Raw genomic sequence first — 22,841 nt, 5'->3', positions numbered from 1 at the left:
AAAAAAATTGCAGACTATCACCTCCTGCTTCCTGTAGAGTCAATAAAAGAATGCAGAGAAAAGTATGACAAGGGAAGTGTTTTCCATTTTCTCAGACTGTAAAAATAAAAAGATTAGAAAACTTATCTGGTATGGTGATCCTGACAAGCAGATATGTATTCAGTATACTGTTTAAACCTGAGACTGAAGTAAAATCTAACACAATACTAAACCTCATAGTGCAAAGTCAAAAAGTTCTTCTGGACAACATTAGCCTATTACATTCTATATAGGTTCTCATAATGCTCATCAAAGTATCTGAGCACCTTCTGAGAGTGCATTGAACCATGTGACTTCACCACTTGTTTTCTTTCTCATCCTCTCCTAGGGGGATACAGTGAGGGAACATGTAGAAAAATTATAGTATCATAGAAGATTAGGGTTGGAGGAAACCTCAGGAGGTCATCTAGTCCAACCTCCTGCTCAAAGCAGGACCAACCCCAACTAAATCATCCCAGCCAGGGCTTTAATGAAGCCGGGTCTTAAAAACCTCTAAGGACGGAGATTCCACCACCTCCCTAGATAACCCATTCCAGTGCTTCACCACAATCCTAGTGAAATAGCTTTTCTTAATATCTGATCTGGACCTCCCCTGCTGTAGTTTGAGACCATTGCTCCTTGTTCTGTCATCTGCCACCATTGAGAACAGTCTAGATCCATCCTCTTTGGAACCCCCTTTCAGGTAGTTGAAGGCTGCTATCAAATCCCCGCTCACTCTTCTCTTCTGCAGACTAAATAATCCCAGTTTCCTCAGCCTCTCCTCATGGGTCATGTGCCCCAGCCCCCTAATCATTTTTGTTGCCCTCCTCTGGACTGTCTCCAATTTGTCCACATCCTTTCTGTGGTGGGGGGCCCAAAACTGGATGCAGTACTCCAGATGTGGCCTCACCAGTGCCGAATAGAGGGGAATAATCACTTCCCTCAGTCTGCTGGCAACGCTCCTATTAATGCAGCCCAATATGCCGTTAGCCTTCTTGGCAACAAAGGCACACTGTTGATTCATATCCACTTCTCATCCACTGTAATCCCCAGGTCCTTTTCTGCAGAACTGCCGCTTAAGCCAGTTGGTCCCCAGCCTCTAGCAGTGCATGGGATTCTTCTTTCCTAAGTGCAGGACCCTGCACTTGTCCTTGTTGAACCTCATCAGATTTCTTTTGGCCCAATCCTCCAATTTGTCTACGTCACTCTGGAACCTATCCCTACCCTCCAGCATATCTATCTCTCCTCCCATTTTAGTATCATCCACGAACTTGGTGAGGGTGCAATCCATCCCATCATCCAGATCATTAATGAAGATGTTGAACAAAACTGGCCCCAGGACTGACACCCCGGGGCACTCGCTTGATACCAGCTGCCAGCTAGACATCAAGCCATTGATCACTACCCGTTGAGCCCAACAATCTAGCCAGCTTTCTATCCACCTTATAGTCCATTCATCCAAGCCATACTTCTTTAACTTGCTGGCAAGAATACTGTGGGAGACCTTATCAAATGCTTCACTAAAGTCAAGGTATATGTGCAGTGAAGTATCTTGTTTTGGTAGGATTTTAGGGATTTGCTTTGGTTTGGTTTTAAATCTACATACTGCTAGATATTTATATTAGAGAAGGCAAGTTCAGAGAAATGCGCCTTGCACTTGGAGTGAAAGATGATGAGATTTGTGGTTATCCCAACCTCCCAGAGAAGCTCATTCCACAGTCTCGAACCAGTCTCTAAGAAAGTTCTGTCTCCCACAAGTATGAGCTGAATGTATATTGGAAAGAGTTCCATTGTGCCAGAGAAGCATAGCTGAAGACCATGGTTGACAACCCAAAGCTTTAGGTCGTCTTTGAGGGTTTGTCAACGCTGCAATAAAAGACCCATGGCACAGCTGCAGATCACCCAGGTCCGCTGATTTAGGCTGCAGGAGTATAAAATTGTAGCATAGACATTCAGGCTCGGTCTGGAGCCCAGGCTCTGAGACCCCTCAATGAGAGTGTGTCTCGGGGGGGAGGGATAGCTCAGTGGTTTGAGTATTGGCCTGCTAAACCCAGGGTTGTGAGTTCAATCCTTGAGGGGGCGATTTAGGGATCGGGGCAAAAATTGAGGACTGGTCCTGCTTTGAGCAGGGGGTTGGACAAGATGATCTCTTGAGATCCCTTCCAACTCTGATATTCTGTGATTCATTATTAAAGCCTGGGCTTCAGCCCGAGCCAGAAAGTCTATACTGCTATTTTTAGCCTGCAGCCTGAGTCCTGCAAGCTCAGGTCAACTGACATGGGCACTGAGACTCAGGCTACAAAGTTAAGATGACTTCATGTAAGTCTACATCGAGCCTCCAATTTAAGCAAGTCAGTCGTGTGTGTCAACACTATGCTCATTGTGTCAGCGGAGTGCATGCTCACTAGCAGGGCTTGCATGGACGCACGGAGCACTGCACTGTGGGTAGCTATCCCACCGTGGACATAGGCGAGTGGAATTTTGGGTTGGGCTTGCAATGCCTTATGGGACCAAAACATTGGTGCGGGTAGTTACGGGAACATGGCGTTAGCCTCCCATGATGCACTTCCCTCTCTCCCTCCCTGAAATCAACGGTAAACAAACCAAGCCTTTTTCGCGCCTTTTTTCATAAGCCTGGGTTACCCGCGTGGATGCCGTAGCACAAAAAGCTTGGCCCCGCTCAGCTGTACGCTGCTGTTGTGAGCATTACAAACGTCTCATGCCTTGTGCTGCAGTATTTACACAGCCAATTCAGGAGCTGCCACATGGAACCATATGATGCCATGCAGGCAGCCCTGCTGGAAGACAGAGTGGAGCAATTTGCAGTTGCTTTCAACAGTCATACATCACCTTGACTGTGTTGAGCGCCATCTCTGGGTCCGGGAAACAAGCACTGACTGTTGGGACCGCATAATTATGCAACTATGAGATGACGAGCAGTGGCTGCAGTCATCTTTAAAAAAAGGAAGGAGGAGGATCTGGGGAACTACAGGCCAGTCAGCCTCACCTCAGTCCCTGGAAAAATCATGGAACAGGTCCTCAAGGAATCAATTTTGAAGCACTTAAATGAGAGGAAAGTGATCAGGAACAGTCAGCATGGATTCACCAAGGGCAAGTCATGCCTGACTAATCTAATTGCCTTTTCTGACGAGATAACTGGCTCTGTGGATGAAGGGAAAGCAGTGGATGTGTTATTCCTTGACTTTAGCAAAGCTTTTGACATGGTCTCCCACAGTATTCTTGCCAGCAAGTTAAAGAAATATGGGCTGGATGAATGGACTATAAGGTGGATAGAAAGCTGGCTTGATTGTCGGGCTCAACGGGTAGTGATCAATGGCTTCATGTCTAGTTGGCAGCCAGTGTCAAGCCGAGTGCCCCAAGGGTTGGTCCTGGGGCCGGTTTTGTTCAATATCTTCATTAATGATCTGGAGGATGGCGTGGATTGCACCCTCAGCAAGTTTGCAGATGACACTAAACTGTGAGGAGAGGTAGATACACTGGAGGATAGGGATAGGATACAGAGGGCCCTAGACAAATTAGAGGATTGGGCCAAAAGAAATCTGATGAGGTTCAACAAGGACAAGTGCAGAGTCCTGCACTTAGGACGGAAGAATCCCATGCACTGCCATAGACTAGGGACCGAGTGGCTAGGCAGCAGTTCTACAGAAAAGGACCTAGGGATTACAGTGGACGAGAAGCTGGATATAAGTCAACAGTGTGCCTTGTTGCCAAGAAGGCCAATGGCATAAGTATAAGTAGGAGCATTGCCAGCAGGTCAAGGGACATGATCATTCCCCTCTATTCGACATTGGTGAGGCCTCCTCTGGAGTACTGTGTCCACTTTTGGGCCCCACACTACAAGAAGGATGTGGAAAAATTGGAAAAGGTCCAGCGGAGGGCAACAAAAATGATTAGGAGGCTGGAATACATGATTTATGAGGAGAGGCTGAGGAAACTGGGATTATTTAGTCTGCAGAAGAGAAGAATGAGGGGGCATTTAATAGCTGCTTTCTACTACCTGAAAGTGGGTTCCAAAGAGGATGGATCTAGACTTTTCTAAGTGGTACCAGATGACAGAACAAGGAGTAATCGTCTCAAGTTGCAGTAGGAGAGGTTTAGGTTGGATATTAGGAAAATCTTTTTCACTAGGAGGGTGGTCAAACACTGGACTACGTTATCTAGGGAGGTGGTGGAATCTCCCTCCTTTGAGGTTTTCAAGGTGAGGCTTGACAAAGCCCTGGCTGGGATGATTTAGTTGGGGATTGGTCCTGCTTTGAGCAGGAGGTTGCACTAGATGACCTCCTGAAGTCCCTTCCAACCCTGAGATTCTATGATTCTATGATTCATCCTCAATCCTATCTTTTTGTCATCTTGCATTTAAATTGAAGATCTAGATTTCTACCCCAAATGTGAGTTGCAGTTACAGTAGCAGTGTTATGGAAGTAAAATCGTTCAAAGCAAGACAGTAGGATTTTGTCAACTTTTGAAAGTACTGCATTCTTGTCCAGCCAACTAAGTGTCGATTGAGTGTATGTTCAATACATATGGATTAGTTTATTCAAGACTTCTGTATAACAAGGTTGGTGCTGAAAAGGCAAAGTGTATCAGTATCTCAGGGCAGATACAAAAGAGTAGTAGGTGTAAATTGTTAGTAGGTTGAGGGCTTGATTGGTGTGTTCTTGTCTTACTTGCAGGATTGTTAATGTTTTCTTTGGGACAATATATGTTCTTTTATATATTTGAGGAATAAGTATGATTACAAAATGAATCATGTAGTATGTGCATTGTGTTCCATTTTATTAAAACCTTCATGCTGTGTTTTCTTTGCTGTTGCTTGTTTCACAATATCCCTGATCCTCCCCATTCTCCACAGCTGGGGTTGGGAGGAGAGGATGGATTGATAGGGTACTAACCTAGGACTCAGGAGACTCGGTGTTAATTCCCAGTCCTGCCACAAATTTTGTGTGTGGCCTTGGGCAACTCACTTAGCCTCTCTGTGCCTCAGTTGCCCATCTGTAAAATAAGAATAATACAGTTCCCTCCTTCACAGAGGTGTTGTGAGGATAAATCCATTAAAGGTTATGAGGTGTTCAGATACTGTAGCGATAGGGACCATATAAGGACCTTAGGGGGTACTAGGTTTCTTATCAGAGTGTTGCTCATGGACCTTCACCTTTGTCTTTTGTATCTACCTCTGACTGACAGTTTAGTCCTCTGGCTACATTTAATCCAGAGTAGGAATAGGTACCCCTTAGTTAAAGGGTCATGCACCATCATGGGCTGATTTCTTTTCTTAATTGTTCCACTATTTCTCTGGATTTGGGAAAGATTTGGAAGAGATGTTCACATTTAGACCTGATCGTGATGATTGATGAGTGCCTTATCATCTTGTTGACAGTTATTCAAATAAGCTTCATTTCTTTGTGCCCACAGAATGCCATCTTAAATCAGAGCCATGTCAGTTTGCAATTGTAGATCTGATTTGTGTGGCATAGGCTGACAGAGAATACACTGTATTTAATACTTAGTGTAATGGGAAATATATGACTTATGCATGCTTTCCTTCTCTTTATACTCCCTAGCATGGTGTCTAATGGGAATACCCATTTGAAGTATTTTTCTATTCAATTCTGTAGATCCGAATCCGGGATCCAAACCAGGGGGGCAAAGATATAACGGAAGAAATAATGTCTGGAGGAGGCAGCAGGAACCCTACGCCTCCCATTGTGAGACCCACCCCCACACCTACCCCTCCTCAGGTAATAAGATGGTGAGCTCTAGTAATGTCAGCTTTTGTCATTAATGTCTGCTGAACTTCGCTGTTTGCTATTGCCAGTTTCTGTATTTTCCGTTCACACTAGGTGCGTTATCACCTCGGATATCTAAATGATCCTTTCATAAATAGGCCATTTAAGGGTTATTGTTAGCTAGTTTTTGGTAATTTTTTGCAAGCCCATATTCAAAGAAGAGTTGCTGTTACAGACTTCCTATCCAGCTTTGGCATGACATTATCAGGAGTTGTTTTTAAGCATTGTTACAGTAACTGCTTTGTTTCTAAAAGAAAGATCAAGAACAGTGGGGGTCCACTGCTCAGTGGAGAAGGTGAGCTGATAATGGAAGATGATAGGAAGGCAGACCTGCTCAGTGCCAACTTTGCATCTGTCTTTTCACAAAGAATAACATGTGACTGAACGACTAGTGAATTTACCATAGATATATAGGGGAAGGGATGCAGATTGGGATAAGTAAAGGACACGTCAGAGATCTTCTGACCAATTTGAATGAATTCAGATCAGTGGGGCCTAATGCTATTCACCCAATGGTACTGAAGGAATTAGCTGAAAAAATCTCGGTGCCACTAATAACAATATTTTCAAACTCATGGATGACAGGAGAGGTCCCGGAAGACTGGAGAAGGGCTAACATAGTGCCCATCTTTAAAAAGGGGGGAAAGGAGGAGCTGGGGAATTACAGACTAGTCAGCCTGACTTCGATATCTGGAAAGCTAATAGAAGGATGTATAAAACATTCAATTTGCGAGTACCTGGAGGATTAAGGGGTAATCTAGCAGCTATTATGGATTTACCAAGAACAAATCATGCCAAACCATCTTGACTTCCTTCTTTGACAGAGTAACTGGTTTGGTGGATGGGGGAATGTGGTGGATATAATATACCTGGACTTCAGCAAGGCTTTTGACACAGTCCCACGTGACATTCTGATAAATAAATTGGAGAAATGCAGGCTTGGCAGAACTACCATTAAGTGGATACATAATTGGTTAAACAACCACAAACAAAGAGTAACTATTCATGAAATGTCAGATTGGAGGGAGGTTCCACAAGGATCTGTTCTGGATTTGGTATTGTTTAACATCTTTATTAATGACCTGGATGTAGGAATAGAGAGCATACTGATCAAATTTGCAGATGCACAAAGCTGGGGAGGGAGCGGGGGGTTGGAGAATTGGGTTATAGATCGAACCCTACCAAATTCACGGCCATGAAAAATGCATTACAGACCATGAAATCTGGTCTCGTTTATGAAATCTGGTCTTTTTTATGCTTTTACCCTGTACTATACAGATTTCACGGGGGAGACGAGTGTTTCTCAAATTGGGAGTCCTGACCTAAAAGGGAGTTGTTGGGGGGGAGGGTCGGAAGGTTATTGTAGGGGGGTCACGGTATTGCCACCCTTACTTCTGGAGTGTCTTCATCACTGGGTGGCCAGAGAGTGGCGGCCGTTAGCCAGGTGCCTGGCTCTAAAGGTATCACCCCACCAGCAGCACAGAAGTAAGGCCATAGCATACCATGCCATTCTGACTTCTGCGCTGCTGCTGGAGGCGGCATTGCCTTCAGAGCTGAGCTCCCGGCCAGCAGCCGCCGCTCTCCAGCAGCCCGGCTCTGAAGGCAGTGCCGCCGCCAGCAGCAGCGCAGAAGTAAGGGTGACAACACCACGCCTCCCCACCCCCACTCAATAACAATGTGACCCCCCCACACACACACACAATCCCCTTTTGGGTTAGGACATCTACAGTTTCAACACCGTGAAATATCATATTTAAATATTTGAAATCATGAAATTTGCAATTTTTAAAATCTTATGACCATGAAATTGACCAAAATGGACTGTGAATTTTATAGGGCCCTAGTTACAGACAACAAAATAAAATTCAACAAAGACAAACATAAGGTACTACACTTAGAGAAGAAAAACCAAATGCATAAATACAGAATGGGGGATAATTTGCTTGTCAGCAGCACTGCCGAGAAGGATCTGGGAGTTGTGGTGGATCACAACCTCAGCATGAGTCCTCAATGGCGTGCTGTTGCAAAAAAAGCAAATGCAATTTTAGGGTGCTACGATGGGATCTAGAGGTTCAACCTGGGACTGTGGGACCGCTGTGCCTCTTTTTCTCACTATTCTGGGTAGTCTGTCTCAATGCCTTACTGCTGGCAAGCAGCAAACCCCTCTAGGTGCTGTTACTACTCAGTGCAACCGCATGTGGAGCACCACACCCACCTAAATAGCATGAATGATTCCCAAGCCACTCATGAATTACACAGAGAAAGGCACCAGCCAGATCTCCCCAGCTCCCAGCCTTGTACTTTAGGAATATAACTTGCATTGCTCAAGAAAGTACAAAACCCTTTCTTGAGCAATGCAAGTTTATTAATTAGTTCAACACTTCATCAATAGAAAGTGGACATACACCAGCCTTTGTAACCTGAGCAGATTTACCAAGCACTTCAGTCAAACTCACTGGTAAGGATAAATGTTAAAATACGTTTATTGATTACAAAAAGATAGATTTAAGTGATTATAAGGCATAGGCAAAAAGTCAAAGTTAGTTATCAAAGAAAAGAAAATAAACACACAATCTAAATCTTAAATCTGTAAGACACTCGGCAGTATGTCAATCAGGCGGTTTTCTTAGCTGTTTCCAGATGTTACAGTTCATAATGCACAGGTTTCACCCTTGAAACCTAGGCCAGTCTCCTCTGTTGGAGTCTTCTGAGTGTTCTTGTTGTTTGCAGCAAAGGTGGGGGTGGAGAAAAGGCAAAGCATGGGGCCACTGTGTTCTATTTTATGCCCTTATTCCTTGTGCTTGGAGAACATAAAACCAGGCATGTCTGAGCACCTGGCAAGCCTGAGCAATTCCCCTGGTGTGGCCTTGTGCAAGTGAGTCATTGAATTGTAATTCCCTTGCTGGAAAATGGCTGTGGAATGGTTGTTCGACACCTGCCCATTGGTTAGCTCCCTCATTCTTGTCTCTGGGGATTTAATATCTGGGCAGTTCCCCAGCTCACAGCATATTTTAGTGACAGCCATACAACACAATCTCGTAACTTCATATGCAACAATGATATACATATTTAGATAGAACAATGGCATTTAGCAGATCATAACCTTTCTCACAATACCTCAAATGGCATGATTTATTTCAAATATCACAATTATATGTAAATGATGAATATGGGGTTTACAGGGCACTCCCCTGAGATATAGAGTGTCACAGGTGCATTAACAGAGGCATTGAATGCAAGCCATGGGAGGTGATAATACTGCTCTACTCGGTGCTGGTTAGGCCTCAGCTGGAGTAGTATGTCCAGTTTTGGTCACCAGTGCATAGAAAGGATGTGCAGAAACTGGAAAGGATCCAGAGGCGAGCGACAAAGATGATCAAGGGGATGGAAGGTAAGCCATATGAACAAAGGCTGAAGGAACTGGGTTTGTTTAATTTGGAAAAGAAGAGACTGAGGGGGGACATGATAGTGGTCTTCAAATACTTGAAAAACTTCCATAAAAAAGATGGAGAAAAGTTGTTCTATCTTGCCACAGAAGGCAGGACAAGAGGCAATGGGTGCTAACTACAGCATAACAGATTTAGATTAAACTTCCTAACTGTAAGAACAGTCGGAGATTGGAACAGACTACCTAGGGCAAAGGTGGGCAAACTACAGTCCGCAGGACCATCCTGCCTGGCCCTTGAGCTCCCGGCCAGGGAGGCTAGCCCCCCGGCTCCTCCCCTGCTGACCCCCCTCCCCCACAGCCTCAGCTTGCCATGCTGCCAGTGCTCTGGGTGTCAGGGCTGCAAGCTCCTGCCGGGCAGCGCAGCTGCCAGTCCTGGTGCTCTGAGCGGCATGGTAAGGGGGCGGGGAGAGGGGAGGTTGGATAAAGGGTGGGGTCCCGGGGGGCCTGTCAGGGGGCAGGGGTGTGGATAGGAGTCAGGGCAGTCAAGGGAAAGGGAGCAGGGGGGTTGGATAGGGGATGGGGTCTGGGGGGATGGGCAGTTGGGGGCATGGGATCCCAGGAGGGGGCAGTCTGTGGACAAGGAGCAGGGGGGGTTGGATGGGTTAGGGGTACTGAGGGGGGCAGTCAGGGGGTGGGAAGTGGGAGGGGGCAGATAGAGGGCGGGGGCCAGGCTGTTTGGCCACAGTCTTCCCTACTCGGCCCTCCATAGAGTTTCAGAACCCCGATGTGGCCCTCAGGCCAAAAAGTTTGGCCACCCCTGGCCTAGGGCAATTTTGGGAGCTCCTTCACTGGATGCTTTCAAAAGGAGGCTGGATAGCTATCTGTCTTGGATGGTTTAGACAAAACAAATCCTGTATCTTGGCAGGGGGTTACACTAGATGACCCTTGCAGTCCTTTCTAACCTTATGGTTCTATGATTCTACCCTATAAAGGAGAATCTTGTATTTTTAATATAAAAATGTGACTATTCCACTGAAGCACTGTAAAGGAGAGAAAAGTCCATATGACACATTTATACTGAATTAATTTGTGCTGTCAACTATGTGCTTTAATATATTCTTGCAGTGTGACCAAGTTAACTTTCCTGTGGGAATCTTTACGGAAGAATTTTCCGACTCCTATGTGCATATATTCTCAACCTTAATATTACACTTTGGTGTTAACCAAGGAAAAAGAATAAATATCCTAAACGGACCCTTCTCCCGGCTCTTCTCTCTTGATTTCCCCAGTAAAAAGTGAGCTGTCCAGCTTCCAATTGCTCTACCCTCTTGATTCTCCTTACCTCGATTTCATGTGAATAACCCACTAACAGGGAGCGAAAATGACTTTGATTTGATGTCCAGGGCTTGCTACATTCAGCCCTGAATCAGGGCCAGAAGAGAACTGTTAAGACCAAAAAATCCTGGTAGCCCTGACATGTATTTGAAGTGCATATTGTAATGAACTGCCATGGCTAGAGGTGTATTCTTTATACTGTTGAAAAATGCAATTTGGAGCAGAATTGTTGAAATAAAATATGATCATGGCCCCAGATTCTGTCTTCTGGTGGTACAAAAGGGAAGGAGAACTGCCCTAAGAGAGCAATTGACAATTCTCCTGATTTAAGAAAATCCCCATGTGGCATAAAGCCATGTTGCTGGGTCTATACTACCTTCATTTTTTCCCCACACCTCACCAAGCGTAGATGTTCCGGAGTAGAAGGGGAAAAGGGGCAGAGCATTCTGTGCTCCAACCAGCTGAGCATTTCCTAGGGAACTATTCTAACTAACACAATTCAGAGCAGCCAAGAGCCAACTCTAAGTTAAACTGGGGGCCAGTTCATTTCCCAGTCAGCCTCAGGATTAGAGGAGCAGGAAGGTGGCTTAAAGGTTTTGCTGGACCTGGGGGTTTGGTCCTCAGAAGATTCTGCATGTAGGCTCTTTTTCTCTAGCTCATAGCTTTTCAGGAATACTGTAGACACCAGCTAAATAGCTTTGGAACTAATGGAGAGGAGTGAGGTGGGGAGGGAGGGACACAATATGCACACCAAGTATGTTTTGTAATGGTATTCCCATAGAACAAACAAAGAGATGCTGATACTGTTAGTGATTATTTCACTTCTTGTTGTCTAAGAGATGCTGATGCTGCTTTGTTGATTATGTTGCTTCACCAGGAAGTGTGACCCAACTAATTGGTTGCATGGCCCATGGATTCTGGAAAGAGGCATTGTAGGACTTAGGATATTATCTTATACTGTCAGGTCACTTTGCTGCATTGAATCAGCTCCTGCTAGACACAGGGAATCAGCTTTACTAATTGTATGTTATCTAAAAATAGGTCTTCCCCTAAATAGATTTATTGGAAAGCATGGTATAAGGAGTTGTCCAGACCAGGGTTTCTCAACCTGTGGGTTGGGACCCAAAATTGGGTCGCCAGAATGTTTCCAAGGGTTGTGTGGCAGCAGAGCTGTAACTGGGGTAGGGTGAGCAGGGCAGCCGCCCAAGGCACAAAGTTGAGGAGGGGCGGTAGGGAGGCGTGGAAAAATGACGAGGAAAACGATAGGGGGCAGAGCCCTGCAGAAGGCATGGTATTGCCACCCCTCCGCCCTGCTGCTGGCAGCGGCGCTGCCTTCAGCGCTTTCCAGCCCTCTCTCTTCTCTGGCCACCCAGCTCTGAAGGCAGCGCCGTTGCCAACAAAAGCACAGAAGTAAGGGTGGCAATACCAGGCATAATACAGTATGGTGGCTGCTCCAGGCACTGCAACCTCTGGGGTTCCAGCACCACTCAGATTTGGCCCAGCCGTCAGGATGGGTCAGGTAGGCCAAATTTGAGTGAGTGGCATTGCAACCATATGAACCAGGTCATACCTCCACTCTCACAAATTTGGTCTTTTAGAGGGGCAGGACCAAACCTGAGTAGTGCCTCAACTCTGGAGGTTGCAATGCCCAGAGCGGAGAGCCGAGCCAAGCTAAGCCAAGCCAGCTCCACAACACAGGACCTGAAGGAGCTGCCACTGTGGTGTGAGTGCCAGACAGGACATAATCCCCTGGGGGACAGGACCCAACCAAAACCACTCCAGGGCCTCCACCCCCTGTCTACTTACTGGGTCGCAACAGGCCGTGAACATTTACAAATGAATCCTGAACCCAAAACAGTTGAGAACCACTGGCAAGTTTTTTAAATTTTAAAAAGAAGCCATTTTTGATGATCAGAAAAAGCTTCTGAAAAATTTCATGAAGTGAAAGGCCATATTTACCAAATTCTCAAAACCACCTTTGGGCTGATAACAAACATGAGAAATTTCAACCCAAAGAGTAATTTTTTCACACCAAGTTTAAGTGGCTGAACACATAGATTCACAAGAGATGTAGCTCTCATCCAAAAGACAGGTATAACTGCCCTGATGCTATTGCTCTGTATGCTTTTGCACCTTCCCTGCTTTTTATATCTCCTGTCCTCAAGGCGTCTTCTCATCTCAGTCAACATCTCTGACTAAAGAAGATTTAGAAGGGAATGCTCTTCAATGAACATATGTTGGGGAAGGGTCAACATGGTTTTTGTAAAAGGAAATAATTTCTCATCTACTAGAATTCTTTGAGGGGGTCAACAAGCATGTGGCAAGGGTGATCTGGTGGATATAGTATACTTAGATTTTCAGAGAGCCTTTGACAAGGTCCGTTACTAAAGGCTCTTAGGCAAAGTAAACTGTCATGGGATAAGAGGGAAGGTCCTCTCATGGATCAGTAACTGGTTAAAAGATAGAAAACAAAGGGTAGGAATAAATGGTCAATTTTCAGAATGGACAGAGGTAAATAGTGATGTCTCCTCAGGGTTCTGTACTGTGACCAGTACTGTTCAACATATTCATAAATGATCTGGAAAAAGGGTTAAATAATGAAGTGGCAAAATTTGCAGATGATACTAAACTACTCAAGGTAGTTAAGTCCAAAGCAAACTGTGAAACTGTGAAAAGTTACAAAGGGATCTCACAAAACTAGGTGACTAGGCAACAAAATGGCAGATGAAATTCTGTGTTGATAAATGCAAAGTAATGCACATTCAAAAAAATAATCCCAACTATGTATATAAAATGATGGGGTCTAAATTAGCTGTTACCACTCAAGAAAGAGATCTTGGAGTCATTATGGATAGTTCTTTGAAAACATCCACTCAGTGTGCAGCAGCAGTCAAAAAAGCTAACCAAATGTTGGGAATCATTAGGAAAGGGATAGATAATATTATATTACTTTTATATAAATCCATGGTACACCCACATCTTGAATACTGCATGCAGGGACTGTTGTCATGGAAGTATGCAGGGTCATTAATCATCTCCTGCTATGTATGACTGTGACTTCCAGCGTGTGCAGGACATAATGGATGGATTTCAGCAATGGGCTTCCCAAACTGAGCAATACATGACACGCATATCCCTATTTTCGCACCTGACCACCCTGCCACAGAGTACATCAACAGAAAGGGCTACTTTTCTTTGGTTATGCAAGCACTGGTGGATCACTAAGGAGGCTTCACTGACATCAGTGTGGGCTGGTCAAGGAAGGTGCATGACACGTGCATCTTTAAGAACACAGGATTGTTTCGAAAGCTACAAGCAGGGACTTTCTTTCCCGACTAGTGGATTACCGTTGATGATATTAAAATGCAAGTTGTGATCCTACCTCTTACTCCCCTGTCTCTTATAGCTGTATATCAGCCACCAAGGAAAGATTTAACTACTGGTTCAGTAGGTGCAGAATGACAGGTGAATGTGCTTTTGGTAGATGGAAGAGGGTCTGTTGTTGTTTACTCAGAAGATTGAATCTCAGTGAGAAATGTGTATCAATGGTTATAATCACCTGCTGTGTACTGCATAATATCTATGAGGCAAAGGGGGAAAAGTTGCTACCAGGGTGGAGGGCAGAGGTTGAACAGCTCTTTGCTGTGTTTGGTCAGCCAGATACAAGGGCTATCTGAAGAGCTCAATCTGGAGCTATATGGCTCAGGGAGACTTTGAAAGAGCACTTTAACAGCAAACCACAGTAATGCGTTGTGGCATACTGTGCTATACCTGGTCCTGCAGTTTGGGGGCCTGTTAGGAATTGCACGGTGCTTGATGCAGATCTGTGAATATTAACTGACAATGCACCTATTAATTTTGTGGTGCTTGCTATACATTTATGATTATGACACTGTTTGTCACTGATCCTATGAGTTGTGTCACAGTGTACAATAACAAGTAAGTGGGTGCTTTCATTGTTCCAGACTTTCTGCAGCTTATGTTGGAAACGAATAAAGATGAATTATTTTCCAAACAATAGAGTTTTATTGAGTCAAAAATTCTGTGCAAGTTAAAAGGAAATACATTAAAAATTAAATAAATTTATGGAACAGAGCTTAAAAATGGTAAAGGAACATTTATATCCATTTTAGCTACCCATACACCAACTGTGGCTCTCTCAGGTCAGTGTATGTGAAGCTGTGGTTGTCCTTATTGTTCCCCAGTGTGGAGTGACGGGTAGGGATGTGGCACCTGATGCTATATGCTTGACAGAACGAGGAGCAATGGTCTCAAATTGCAGTGGGGGAGGTCTAGGTTGGATATTAGGAAACACTATTTCACTAGGAGGGTGGTGAAGCACTGGAATGGGTTACCTAGGGAGGTGGAATCTCCATCCTTAGAGGTTTTTAAGGCCCGGCTTGACAAAGCCCTGGCTGGGATGATTTAGTTAGGGTTGGTCCTGCTTTGAGCAGGGGATTGGACTAGATGATCTCCTGAAGTCTCTTCCAACTCTAATCTTCTATGATGCTATGTGGAATGTAGGGAGGTGCTATACAGGAGTTCTCCATGGACTGTAAAGGGAGGCGATCCCAGGATTGTTGACCCTGTAAGTCTGGAAAAGTTTGCAGAATCTGTTTGCTGCTGGTGCATTTCTCTATCCTTTTCCTACTGGGACTCTTGGGTCTTTCTCTTAGATGCTCTTTCGTTCTTCACACAGTCTGTAATATTCATCCTCCAGGCCTTCTGCTGGAGGATGTAGCACTGGCTTGCAGGATATCGCTGAACATGTCATCTTAAGTCCCCTTCTTTTTCCTCCTTAACTGGCTCAGGCGTTCCATGGGTGTGAAAGGGGAACCCCTCCAGGCCGCACCAGCAGCAGCTATAGATAAAACACCCAGAAGTACCGTTGTCGGTATAGTATTATAGTCGGTATATTATAGTATAGTCGGTATTTGGGGGGGAGGGATAGCTCAGTGGTTTGAGCGTTGGCCTGCTAAACCCAGGGTTGTGAGTTCAATCCTTGAGGGGGCCATTTAGGGATCTGGGGCAAAAATCGGGGATTGGTCCTGCTTTGAGCAGGGGGTTGGACTAGATGACCTCCTGAGGTCCCTTCCAACCCTGATATTCTATGATCTATGATTTAGTCACAACAGAAAGCAAAAGTTAAGAGATTCAGAACTCCCTTCTCTTGCTTGCCTAAAGTTTTAAACAAGACATGCTGATGGAGTCTTTTGCTTTGGAGTGCTTGTGCACAGTACCATGCACAGCACCAGCCATGGTGAGTATGGCCCTCCAGGGGTGAGAGAAATGAGGAGGGAATTGTTCAATTGCATGAAAGTGTGTATAGGGCAATGGCACTGAATGCTGGTACCATTTTCCACAGGGGGTGGGGATTTTAGTTGGTATCTCGTTCCTGAGGGACAGAAAGCATAGCTGCTGCTGGTGTCCCAAATCTGCCCAGGCCTGCATGCCACTAGCCTGTTGACTGCCATGATGCCTGCTGAAGTTATCTCCAACTGGTTTGGGAACGTGTCTTACTGTGGAGGGAAAAATAAGTCTGCCATTCCTAGAAACCTTCAGAAGAGGATTGCAGAGGACCTCCATGAAAGTTTCATCGAGATATCTCAGAAGAGCTCAAGGGACGACATCCCTGTGTACATAAACAAACTGGTCCGCATGCCCTCCCTCACACAACTTTACAGGAAAACGAAAATCAGATAACTCTACTTCTCTTGTTGTACTGATATCTCTTGTAGTATGAGTAAATTAATGATAAGGTAGTAGCTGTGTCCTGCTAAGTTGGGGCACCGTCACTGTAATGGGAAGTACATTTACACATTTACCCAGGGTTCCTTCCCCTGTATCAGGCTTGCCTGTGCTCAGCTGCCAGGATTGACTTGACTGCAGTGGAGTCTCAAACAGGTCTTGGTTCACAGCATAGCTGGACCCCCTGGTCAAATGCCCCGTCCTGCTCCTCCACCTCCTCATCCTTGCTGTTCACACCAGGGACATGTGACTCGGGCTCCTCGGTGGTAAACACGGTGGTGTGCAGGGTGATGGTGGGGTCTCTGCCAAATATGACATGCAGCTCTTCGTAAAACCGGCAGCACTGGATCGACTCTTGGTCTCCCTGGCCTTCGGATATCTTGCCATGGTTCCTTCGCTTTCACGACATACTGCTGCCGATCCCTTTCCTACCCATTCTGCATCCCCTGTGCAGTCCACTCGAAGATGTCCATGTTTCTACAGCTGCTCTATAGCTCTGTTTGCACAGCCTCTTCTACCCACAGGCCTAGGAGATCCAATGTCTCCTGTCTACTCTAGGCTGAAGTGTGTCTTGAACATGGAGCCAGCATGATCAGCTGAGCAGTTGCATGTAACAATGTAGAGCTGCTAGATTCACAGAGTTTTAAAAGCAGGGCTTCTAGTCTCCCTGTCCCCAGGGCAATGGAGTTCACAATTGCGACCAGAGCAGTCAATGTTGGGCATTGTGGGACAGCTGCCCAGAAGACTGTTATGGTTGACATAGGTAGTGCAGTGTCTACATTCATGCTGTGTTGTCCTCAGTACATTGACCATCGCTCAACGCCGCTTAAGGAGTTAGTGTTACTGTATTGACATAATGGATAGCTTATGTTAGTGGGAGACGTATTTAAGTGTAGACACAGGCACAATTAGGTCAATGCAAGGTGGCTTATGTAGACCTAACTTTGTAGTATAGACCAGGCCTAAGTGGATCCACACAGGGGGAAATTAATTTGGTCCTGTATATATAGGAATCACATAACTGAAATTCAGCAGTCTAAGACAGAGCACTGCAACTATTTACCCTTTGTTACGATACTAGATCAGGGGAGGGCTCCAGCTGGGGGTGTGGACTCTGGGGTGGGGCTGGGGATGAAGAGTTTGGGGTGTAGGATGATGCTCCGGGCTGGGACTGAGGGATTTGGAGGGTGGGAGGGGGATCAGGACTGGGAAAGGTAGGTTGAGGTATGGGTGGGGAGGGTGGATCAGGGGTGCAGCCTCAGGGCAGTGCTTACCTCAAGTGGCTCCTGGAAGCAGCTGCATGTCCACCCTCCTGCTCCTATGCGGAGGCACGGTCAGGTGGCTCTGCTGCGCGCTACCCCATCCGCAGGTGCTGCTCCTTCAGCTCCTTTGGCTGCGGTTCCCAGCTAATGGGAACTGTGGGGGCAGCACTTGGGGGTGTGGAGCGGAGCCCCCTGGCTTAGAAGCCGGAGGGGGTACACACTGCTGCTTCCGGGAGCCGCACAGAGCTGCCCCCGACCTTGTTCTCCAGCTGGAGCAGGGCAAGCCCCAGACCTTGCTCCCCAGCGGGAGCTCGAAGGCCGGATTAAAATGGCTGGGAGGCCAGATGCAGCCCCAGGGCCGTAGTTTGCCCACCCCTGTACTAGATGGTGATTTAGGACAGGAAGCACAGAATATTGTATTCCAGTTGAAACTGCAAGGAGAAGGGATGTAGAGTGAATGTAATTCCCAAATTCCAACTAATGTAATGTGGTTTAGTTAGTGTGTAGAACAGGGATCCGGGTGTGAGGATAGAAACTCTTCCCAGAGTGCAATCTTGATGTGTGATTTGATGAGCAATCTTGGCCAAGTCGCTTCCTCTCTCCATACCTCCATTTCCTCATCTGTGATATGGGGATAGTACAATTGGTGCATCTTGTGTCTTGTGAGGTTTAGTTAGTTTGTCTAATTCTCTTAAAACACTTTAAGGTTTTTGGATAAAAGGTGCTATTCAAGAGCAAGTACTATTATTATAATATATCTGACAGCATGCACTTTCTGACAGGGAATTAAGACTTTTCATTTACCAGCCAAAAACCCCACACTTCCAATAGTGAAATACAAACTAACACAGCCTGAGGCATAGGTTCAATACAGACTTATTAGCAGGGATCCTAGCTTTCTGTAATTAAAAAAACCAAAATTCTCCAATAAAAAAAATTAAAATCCATGATTTTCCGCAATTAAAATGAAATGTCTGTTTAATTTCCCTAACAACAGTATATATATATATATATAGGTATCAGTTGAACGTAATGTTTTATTGATATATTTACAATTTTTAAGCAAGTTTGATGCTTACCAGTGACCCATCCTACAGAAACAAAATCAATTTGTTAGATTCTACGGTGCCACAAGTACTCCTCATTGTTTTTGCAAAAACTAATTTCCCCTTGCTAAATACTCACACCTTGTCAACTGTTTGAAATGGGCCACCTTGTTTACATTGGCCTTATTAACACTACAAAAGTGATTTTGACTCCTCCTTGTCAACCGTTGAGAATTGCCTACTTCCAACTTAAACTGAATTGGCTCGTTAGTTCTGACCCCTCACTTGTTAAGGCAACTTCTATCTTTTCATATTTTGTGTATTTATACCTCCCTAATGTATGTTCCACTCCATGCATCTGATAAAGTGGGTTTTAGCCCATGAAAGCTTATGCCCAAATAAATTTGTTAGTCTCTAAAGTGCCACAAGGACTCCTCATTGTTTTTGCTGATACAGACTAACACGGCTACCCCTCTGAAACCTGTCACAGAGCATTGTTTCTTTACTGTTGATAGCCCTTCTGTTTCAGCCTCTTGTTTTTGTTTCTTTTCATTCAGTTTATGTTTAGCGCTTTCCATGTGTTCTACAACTGTCTGCCTTTGAACGTAATCCACACCTTGCTGCGTACAGAACAGCACACTACTATCAATGTGAAATTTGTACTTTCCAAACTCTGTGACATGGTCTTTAGGGGGTGATTTTTAAAATTTTTGGCATCTTTCCATAACTTTAATTACTCATGTCTGCAGGCTGAAGTGAAATTTGAGATGCATTAAAACATGAACCCCTATACATCACTGAGTAACCTCTATATGCTGGAAGCGAAAATCAGTTACAAGTGTGGGAGGTCATGTGCATTGAATACATGACACTGAGACTGTTAGTAAAATTTAGTTAATATACGTTTTTATTTTTTCACAAAATGTAAAAACTCAAGATTCTCTGTAAAAACACAAATTCTGCGTTTTTCCGCGGCAAATGGATTTCTAGGATCCCTGCTTATAAGGAAGAGCACTCTTTACTGAACCAAAAACACCCTGGGTTTTCCTAGAGAGTCTCTCATCCAAATGATGACCAAACCTTCTTGCCTTGTATGTTTGCTAGGACAACAACCCAAGGTGGAAGGTAATTGCATAGAAAAGTTCTTTTAACATCGTAAGTCATAACAGTGATACTTGAATAGTTTACTACTAGATCCTCCTTCTAAATATTGAATTTTTAAACTGTTCACCTTTTGAGGATGCTTTAATTTAATATCATTATTTTTATGTATATATTTACATTGTTTTAATTCCCACAATGTGCTTTCCAACCCTCTAAAAAAACATGGTTCCTTCCTAACCCAAATAGTTCACAGATTTTAAAAACTTCTTGTCCTTCTCCAGTCTCATTTGGCTCCTGTTGCTTTTAGTCCCATTCTCCATAATATTTTTCTATGTAGATTTTTTTTAATTAAGCTGATAATCCAGGCAGACAGTGAGGAAAGCATTACTGAAATCAGTTAATCTGTAAAATGTCTTTTATTTGGCTTCATTCAGGCCTGGCTGCAGTATAAAAAAAAGTTCTTCACCCAGGGCCTAGCCAGCTTTGTAAATTTCATTTTTGGAAAACTTAACTGTTCCCAAGAAACTACTAGCTCCCCTTCGCATTATGTCTGTTTACCATTCTGCCTTTTTTAACAGTAATATCTTATTGCTTGTTACTGCTTTTGAGTGTGAATGATAAGCATATATAATGTAATATTTAGAAGGGCATTAGTTTCTTCTTCAATAATGGTCAGACATGGCAACCAAAAATAGATATTTGCTGAATTTTTTTAAGTGTACACCTCAAATGTTGTCTCTTCAGTATATCAATAATGCAAAAACAGCAGCAGCAGCTTCACAAAGGCTTGATCTTTTTTAGTCCCACTGGAAGAGGGAAAGAGATGCTGACATTATGGCCAGGAGGTACAGAAGGGAGGAGCAAGTGGCTCACTATCATGCTCACCAAACCACATTTTCCCCACACCTGTCCTGTAGCCTGCAGAGGCTCCTTCACAATTCCACAGGATTTGGTATGGTACTTGCTCTATATTGATGACATCTTCATCATCTGGACCCATGGAAAAGAAGCCCTTGAGGAATTCCACCATGATTTCAACAATTTCCATCCCACCATCAACCTCAGCCTGGACCCGTCCACATAAGAGATCCACTTTCTGGACACTACAGTGCTAATAAGCGATGGTCACATAAACACCACCCTATACTGGAAACCTACTAACCGCTATTCCTACCTACATGCCTCCAGCTTTCATCCAGACCACACCATACGATCCATCGTCTACAGCCAAACTCTACGATACAACCGCATTTGCTCCAACCCCTCAGACAGAGACAAACACCTCCAAGATCTCTATCAAGCATTCTTACAACTACAATACCCACCTGCTGAAGTGAAGAAACAAATTGACAGAGCCAGAAGAGTACCCAGAAGTCACCTACTACAGGACAGGCCCAACAAAGGAAATAACAGAACGCCACTAGCCGTCACCTTCAGCCCCCAACTAAAACCTCTCCAATGCATCATCAAGGATCTACAACCTATCCTGAAGGACGACCCATTACTCTCACAGATCTTGGGAGACAGGCCAGTCCTTCCCTACAGACAGCCCCTCAACCTGAAGCAAATACTCACCAGCAACCACACACCACACCACAGAACCACTAACCCAGGAACCTATCCTTGCAACAAAGCCCGTTGCCAACTGTGTCCACATATCTATTCAGAGGACACCATCATAGGGCCTAATCACATCAGCCACACTATCAGAGGCTCGTTCACCTGCACATCTACCAATGTGATATACGCCATCATGTGCCAGCAATGCCCCTCTGCCATGTACATTGGTCAAACCAGACAGTCTCTACGTAAAAGAATAAATGGACCCAAATCAGATGTCAAGAATTATAACATTCATAAACCAGTTGGAGAACACTTCAGTCTCCCTGGTCACTCAATTACAGACCTAAAAGTCGCCATATTACAACAAAAAGACTTCAAAAACAGACTCCAACGAGAGACTGCTGAATTGGAATTAATTTGCAAACTGGATACAATTAACTTAGGCTTGAATAGAGACTGGGAGTGGATGGGTCATTACACAAAGTAAAACTATTTCCCCATGTTTATTCACCCCCCTCCACCCACCGCTGTTCCTCAGACGTTCTTGTTAACTGCTGGCAATGGCCCACCTTGATTATCGCTACAAAAGGTTTTCTCCCCCCCCCCCCCCCCCGGGCTCTCCTGCTGGTAATAGCTCATCTTAAGTGATCACTCTCCTTACAGTGTGTATGATAACACCCATTTTTTCATGTTCTGTGTGTATATAAATCTCCTCACTGTATTTTCCATGCATCCGATGAAGTGAGCTGTAGCTCACGAAAGCTTATGCTCAAATAAATTGGTTAGTCTCTAAGGTGCCACAAGTACTCCTTTTCTTTTTTCAGAAGTTAATGTTGCTGAAAGCATCTGGGTTTCACCCTCATCTCCATAAGGAGTATGGCCTTTAGTTTAGTAGGGAAAACTCGTATGATGAAGTTTTCAATACTACTGAAGATTTTATTAATCTGTACCCAAGACCTCTCTTTCCAATGAAGACTCCGGCACTGTAGTGTGCACATCACAACCTCCTTTCAATGTTAGAACCTGTGTTTGATTGTGTGGGTTTGTGTGTGCATCTATCCATTAATTTTTGTTGTTGGACACTGTGTCGCAGCTGTACCCAGATGTACACTCAGAATCTGAAAACAATATAAAAATGAATCTCTCCCAGACTTCTTTTATTTTTCTAGGTGCCGGAATGGATTCTACCTTAAAGAATTTAGAGAGAGAATTTTTCTTTAGACTTCTGCTACAATTTTCAAAGAGCCTGAGGGAGTTAGGTACTCAAATGATATTTAATTTCAATGGAAGTTGGGCACTTAGCTCCCTCCAACTCCTTTGAAGATCACAGCTTTTTAGTATACCCCATCTGAGATGTCACTGAAGGTAGATGTGTAGATGGGAACTTCACACTGAAGCTACTACATCAGAAATTAATATACATTGCAAAGCAAAAGTGTGGGCTTTTTAAAATGATAAATGTTAAATTTGTTGGATTTTTTTCTCCCCATGTGGTTTCTGGTTTGTGCCTTAAGGAGGATTTACTGATAGGAACATTTTCCCCATCCATCTACAAAGTAACTTGCAAAAG

The 22,841-nt window shown here is 44.4% G+C and overlaps 1 protein-coding gene across 47 annotated transcripts in view; it reads left to right on the top strand.

Moving 5' to 3' along the window:
* Positions 1–22,841, top strand: part of EIF4G3 (eukaryotic translation initiation factor 4 gamma 3) — a 457,314-nt gene that overhangs the window by 251,646 nt on the left and 182,827 nt on the right. For all 47 annotated transcript variants that reach the window (XM_048825364.2, XM_048825402.2, XM_048825383.2 and 44 more), the window contains one exon: positions 5,655–5,777. In XM_048825364.2, coding sequence (XP_048681321.2) covers positions 5,655–5,777 — 123 coding nt within the window. The remainder of the gene's footprint in view (positions 1–5,654; positions 5,778–22,841) is intronic.

The sequence above is a fragment of the Caretta caretta genome, chromosome 18, assembly GCF_965140235.1.
Source record: "Caretta caretta isolate rCarCar2 chromosome 18, rCarCar1.hap1, whole genome shotgun sequence".
Taxonomy (NCBI): domain Eukaryota; kingdom Metazoa; phylum Chordata; order Testudines; family Cheloniidae; genus Caretta; species Caretta caretta.
This window is presented reverse-complemented; position numbering and strand designations above follow the sequence as displayed.